General features: G+C 36.4%; 1 protein-coding gene across 1 annotated transcript; it reads left to right on the top strand.

Moving 5' to 3' along the window:
- The first annotated feature begins 243 nt into the window (after window positions 1–243).
- LOC103724102 (3-oxoacyl-[acyl-carrier-protein] reductase FabG-like) lies at window positions 244–6,319 on the top strand. Its single transcript, XM_008815258.4, has 4 exons — window positions 244–482; window positions 820–1,019; window positions 3,957–4,186; window positions 5,825–6,319. The coding sequence occupies exons 1-4, from the start codon at window positions 391–393 to the stop codon at window positions 6,101–6,103; spliced, it is 801 nt and encodes a 266-aa protein (XP_008813480.2). The 5' UTR covers window positions 244–390; the 3' UTR covers window positions 6,104–6,319.
- The last annotated feature ends 293 nt before the right edge of the window (window positions 6,320–6,612 follow it).

Below are 6,612 nucleotides of genomic sequence, written 5' to 3'. Positions count from 1 at the left end.
TCCAAATTGGCTTCTTTAGCCCGCATCCCTCTCTCCCAATTCCAACCCCAATCGCTCGATTCCAAATTGCCTACTCTCCATGTCCCATCCGATCTCCCCTCTCTGCCTCACTATATATCGTTCAAAGCAATTTCTTTGGCGCTTTCCATTTTTCACACCAATTTTTATATCTTTTCCCATTCGATGCTTCTTGAAAGGCCGCGTCTTTCACGCGTTGCACGCGTACATGTTTCCATTGACTTGCCCTTAGAAAGAAAAGACTCGAGTCGTCGTCACCTCCTTGTTTATGACCAGCCTTCCTCCTCCTTTTCGTCGTTATAACCTGTTCAGAGTCTCTGATTTTAGGTGTGGGTGTCTACAATCTGAGTAGATTTTAGTAGAATCCAAGAAATGGAGAACTCCGGGAAAAGGATTCTACTGACATCCGATGGAGATGAGATTTCGAAGGGCATTGTTTACTACCTTGCTAACTCTGGCTGCAGGTATTTGCTTCCATGTCCTCTGTTTTCCCTTCAATTTTCTGCTTCCTTTTCTTTTCCTTCAGTTGTTTTTTTTTTTGATGGATTTCCTTTTCCTATCATTGAGTACTGAGCTTTTTCGAAGGCAGGTTCTGTTCTTGGTGATCCTTATTTATTTTTTATTTATTATATTTTTCGTTATATTTTCTCTGTTAGTGTTGATGTTGGATTTTTCCAATTCTCTATTAGATGAAGGTTAAAGGCTTCTCCTTTTTGTCTAAATTCGGTTAGATCAATCTGTCTTCTTTTCTCAAGTTAGTTGTTTTTTTATTGATTTTATGAACTGTTTTGTAATTAATAGGTTAGTTTTGATGGGTGATGAGAATCGTCTGAGGGAGATGGTGGGGGAAATTGCGAGCTTATTGAAGGGAACCGATCAATTAGAAGTGGTTGGATTGAATATGGAAGAAGAAAAGGAGGCTGCTTTTGATGAGGCTGTGGGTACGGCGTGGAAACTCCTGGGGAGAGTAGATGGCTTTGTTAATTGTTATTCATATGAAGGTAAGTCAAATGATGTGCTTCTTTCAGTCGGCAAAAAGTAATCTTGCTTGTGTTCTTTGTTGGAATTTGGTGAAGTTCTTTTTTTATTTGTCATGTAAATTTTAAAATAAATTGATCGGTGAAAGGAATTATTCAGCTTAAGTAGGGAAATGGAAAGAAATATTTGACAATAATAATTCTATACAACTCTTATTATTGTGTCTATGACCTTCGTGCATGGATTACATTATGTGTTTCTTATTGTCGGAAGAGCCATCTTCTACTCACCAACCACTTTTTTTCCATAATATTCTAGCCCAACTGCACAATATATGAGAAAAGTTTGCACAAGCTACAAAGATGTGCTTGCAAGGAAATCTCACAAGCTACAATGATGTTCTATCTAAATGTTCACGACAGATGCACCTTGTTTATAATATTTATAAATTTACTTGAAACATCATAATTACTAGATTAATTAATAAAAGATAGGGCAAAGAGGTGATGATCAGAAGCTCATAGGAAATAAGAATGGATGCTATTTTGGAGTAAAATTTGACTAGTTATGGGTAATATATTTTTAGACTGGGTTTGTTTGATCAAGCTAGGCCTGTATTATGAGTAGCTTGTATTCACAATAAACTTCTAAGAATCTTATTCTTGTCCAAAGAGAAAAACACAGTTATATTTGTGTGGTTCGAATGGAAAAAGACTTACAAAATTCATGCCAAACTCCAAATCTGACAAATCTGCTTGGCTAGATGACAGCAATCACTCAAGGTGAAAGGAATGATGTTTCTCAGTAGTCAGGACTAATTTGTCTTCTTTCAAAATCTTCTAAAACTTAGGGCAGCAACAAATCTCTAGTGCTCATTATTTTATGTACAATTATTTTTGGCATTGATCTTAGCAAAACTTTGATATTTTGCTTGAACCTTGATAAAGATCCTCTGAGGGGAAGCAAAGTTGAGGAATTGCTAATCATAATACTGTCATGATAGGATGAAAGGTTATGTGAGAGTAGTGAGCATTATAAATCTCATATTTGATAGATAACACATTAACAAGCCGATAGATCAAGGCCTTATAAAACTTGTCTAGAAAGATTATGGGTGAACATGAGCATATCTTGTGAATGTTCTACTTGCCATCTGCATCATGTTCTTCTGCAAACCTGCAAATCTTGCTCTCTTTTTTCTGTGCTCATGAGAGTCCTTTGAAAATTAATCAATTTGCAAATGTTCTATTTTATCTTCTTGCTTTGTTCTTAAAGTCAAAATTAATTTTACTATTAATGCAACAAAATTGGTGGCAAATTAATGCTACACATAACTCTAAATTTAAGTATAATGGTTGAATGTGAATACAAAAATCAACAGTTTTCAGGCATTTTGGCAAGAAGATTAAATGAGGAAACTCATGAGGAAAGATGGGAGCAGATTTTTTTCTTTATTTTTGACTTAATAAATCTTCTTAAATTTAAAGATCAAGTTGTACCTTTTCTCCATTTCCTTTTTCTTGTGAAATTCACAGAAGGACCAAGTGTTTGATACTCTTGGATTAGGTCCTTGAGAGTGTATCATCTAAACTCTTGGGATCTATGAAAATTTTATCTCCTTTTTATTTCTTACCTTAGATCTTCAAACCCATTTATCTCAAATATTCAGTGGCCAGATAAGCAGGTTTTGGATTTCGGAACTTCCCTCCACCTGATTGATAGGACCTGTGAGTAAATATCAATAGAGTGTTTCTGTTCTTCAGTATTATTTATGTGATCTATTGCAATCTCAATTGAATTTCATGTATCCACATAAAGATTTTCAATCATGGTATGCTGTACCGGTGGGTACCGGATTACCGGTATCGGTACGCCTGACGTACCGCATACCGTACCGTACGACACTCGGTATGTCTATACTAGTGCGGCACTGGTACGTGGTTCGGTACCAGTATGGCGAACCTTGTTTTCAATACATCCTTTATTGCTCTCCTAGTGTATATCCAACAGTGAGACAGTGCAACTTTGTTAGTGGATATGCAGGTGCAATGAATTTAATATTACTGGATCTGTGAAAGTAAGAGGCCTCTAATCTGAAGTTAAAGTTTCTGATTTCCTGGAAAGTTGATGAGGTGATCAAATCCAAAAAGAGAAGGGAAATTAGCTGAGACTTAATAAACACTGAATGAAAAATTAGTAAAGAACAATTGAGGATTTCATTAATCCCTCTATTCTTTTCATCCCTCTTTTAGATGCTTAGAACTGGCTGGATTGTTTATTTTCACTTTCCAACAAGGACTAGATCACATTTGACACTCTATTTTGCATTAGATAAATTAGCTACTAAAGTTACTGAACTGGAACCATCAAATTAGAATGAAAATGGGACACAATATATCTAATCTGGATGATGGTTGTCCACTGAGAAGTCGAGCCCCCCAGCATGCTTCATAGAAATGTTTCTTTTAGTATTTTTTTTTCTGAACGAAGGTTCTAGAGTCATATCCCAAGAAGAAAATGCAAAATCATTTTTTATTCCGAATAAAATGTTACTAAATTTTCTTTATTTCCAGAACAGATGTTGTTCAATAAATATCTGTTGTCTTTAGTGTGGGGCCCTCTTTTCAAAACCAGTTATATTTAAAACTATATCATGTAGTATTTTGCTTAGATAAGAATTTTTCAAGATCTTGCTAAAAATAAGGATGAGATTTTTGTCATAGTGCTCCATATAATTGGTGGATTTATATACTAATAATCTTAAATTTTAACACTTCAGAGATGCAGTCTAGACCATAAGTTTACTATAAGTTGGTTTATTTGCTCCATGGAAGATGATCATTATCGGAATTTCAAAATGCTGGCATTTTGGTGCTTAAGATGATTTATTTAACATAACCAAAAGATTTTGTTAATATATCTCATGTGTTAATGTTTTGTACCTCTAACTATTTGGACAGGGAAGATGCAAGAATGTCTACATATGACTGAACAGGAATATCGGAAAACAATAAAAATTAATTTTATGGCGCCATGGTTTCTGCTAAAGGCTGTTGCTAAGCAAATGCAGGAATCCAAATCGGGAGGATCCATCGTATTTCTAATGCAGATCATTGGCATGGAAAGAGGACTGTATCCGGGTGCTGCTGCATATGGCTCAAGTTTGGCTGCTGTACAACAGTTGGTTCGGGTAAGTATGTGGGCATCTAGATGCTTCTACTGTTATGCAATTGCTTTCCTAGATTTATGTTTTTCCATACTGTATCATCATGCAGTTGCAGATCAGAGAAACCAAAGTTTGACTAGTACATATGCGTCTATTTTTTTGTGCATTTGTGTACATACAAATGTGTGTTTATAGCTTGATGGTGGACAGAGAGAGGAACATATAAACCAAGTTATAAATCCTAACAAGTTTTTGACATCCTATTGTATTTCCCTTGAATGCTCTTGGACAGCCAATTCGAAACATGAAGATAGATTAGCTCACAATTGACAAAGTGATCCCTGAAGCATGGACAATCCACATCTGACCTGTTGATTATCCTATGTTGCAGAATGAATTAGGCCACCTATGCAAAACTTCAAGCTTTTAAATGCATGAAATGTCTTCCAAGCATCTGATTGCGCTAACTATTATATGAATATTTATCAGTCAAGCAGGTGGATGCAGCATATATGTAGCAAAATACTTCATTTATATTTGAATGTTGATAATTTCTTTATCTAAAATCTTAATCTCAAAGTTGCATGGAGTGGATACGATGACTTGGGCAGGAGATTTGTGTTTGTGTGCTGTACTGTGGCTAAAGAAAATGTGACATGATGTCTTGGCTATTAAAGTGGAGCACTTCATGGAGTACTACTAATTTCTAATTATATAAGCTTGTCAGTATTTAGAGAAAAGAGTTCACAAGTAAAAAGTTTGAAAAGTTTGATGTGATCAGTGTTGGCACTTGTTTTATGATTGCTTAGTTTGTCTTCTGTCTCATTTCTTCCTGCCATACAAGGTTCTTGGTCAGCAGCAACACCATTCATAAATTAATGAAAACTTAGTTGTTCTTAGAATATGACCAGAGGAGCTCCTCTCTTTTCCCAAGCACTATAGTCAAGATACATGAATTGGGAATCTAGGAATAGTTAGCTAGAAAGAATTAATTAGAAAGCATGTTGCTTCACCGATCACTAGATGCTTTCTAATTTGACAGTTCTTCCACCGCTGCGGTTGAGAGAAACTTGATGGACAGACTCCAAAGTACAGATGTTTTTTTCTATGTGACCTATAATTGGCATCCCTGATTAGGAGAGCTATTAGTAAATCTTGGTGTGGTGCATCTTCCTTTACCAGCCCCCTAGGGTTTTAACTTGAGAGTGGAAAAATAATTCTAAAGAATGAATTTTCTTTGGTGTTATTGTTTCCATCACGACGTCATTCCGAAGACCACTGCTGTAGCATCATAGACTAGGTCTTTATGAGAAAATCAACTCCGAGCGGAATAGTGTTCAGGTTGTAATCCTTTTCCTCCACCTTGTTCTATATTCATGCACCAGATAGCGCAAATGAGGTATAGGCCTTGTAGCTAATGATGGATTGAAAATGTGGGTCTTTGTAATGGTGATTCCTTTCACTGTTGATTTCCTCAGATATAGTGTGTATTTGTATTGCATACTGAATTTCTCCTACTCTTCCTTTGAAGAAAGCCATTGCGACAACAATATCATATGTGATACGTTATCCCAATATGATCATATTAGTATCTATTCTGTTTTATGTCCTTCCATTGAGTTGAAGTAATTTATATTGCTGAAACTATTCTTGCCATCACAGCTATCAGCAATGGAGATTGGCAAGTACAAGATAAGAGTCAACGCAATTGCCCGTGGCTTGCACTTGGGAGATGAGTATCCGCTTTCAGTGGGGAAGGAGAAGGCAGAGAAGTTCACAAGGGATGTGATGCCCCTTCTGAGATGGCTCGACCCCAAGAATGATCTTGCTTCCACTGTACTGTACCTGGTGGGAGATGAGTCCCGCTACATGACTGGCACTACGATCTTTGTCGATGGAGCCCAATCCATTGTGAGGCCTCGCATGCGATCATACATGTAATAGAAGCCTGTCAATGTGGTCTCACTTTTATTCTGTTCCTAAAGAGCGAAAACGTATTTAAAGTTTAATTGAGTTGATCAAACTTTTGGAATAATGCTCAAGTTCAGCTGTTGCTGTCCAGCTTTAATTGACTGGTGACACAGAAATACAATTTTCAACTGAGATTTGCTTTGTGAAAAATTTCATAATCAACTTTTATGCAACCAATTGAGCAAATTATATAAATGCAGAGATAGATTTGGTAGTTCTGTTCTCATTATTAAAGGGAAAGCCTAATCCGATAATGATTTTTGTTGGTTCTTAATTCAGGATCTTATGAAAGATATGTGTAAAAGAGTGAATCTGATACTGCACCTTCTGTTTTTCTTCCCCTTCGGTAGGAAATGTTTTAGGGGGCCAGTGCAATTGGACCAATCACAGAGCTAGCATCTTGCTGAGAAGGTCTCGACTTCTTCGTGTGCCAGATCCTATTCTTAGCCGGAGAGTAGAGCTGATCATTGGCCGGATTT

Source organism: Phoenix dactylifera, unplaced genomic scaffold (genome assembly GCF_009389715.1).
Source record: "Phoenix dactylifera cultivar Barhee BC4 unplaced genomic scaffold, palm_55x_up_171113_PBpolish2nd_filt_p 000277F, whole genome shotgun sequence".
Classification (NCBI taxonomy): domain Eukaryota; kingdom Viridiplantae; phylum Streptophyta; class Magnoliopsida; order Arecales; family Arecaceae; genus Phoenix; species Phoenix dactylifera.
This window is presented reverse-complemented; position numbering and strand designations above follow the sequence as displayed.

Bases quoted from the DNA above. Each gene is read 5' to 3' on its own strand.
- LOC103724102 (XM_008815258.4), top strand. From the start codon at position 391: ATGGAGAACTCCGGGAAAAGGATTCTACTGACATCCGATGGAGATGAG. The intron at 483-819 runs GTATTTGCTTCC...TGTAATTAATAG, and splicing joins CTTGCTAACTCTGGCTGCAG to GTTAGTTTTGATGGGTGATG. The intron at 1,020-3,956 runs GTAAGTCAAATG...CTATTTGGACAG, and splicing joins TAATTGTTATTCATATGAAG to GGAAGATGCAAGAATGTCTA.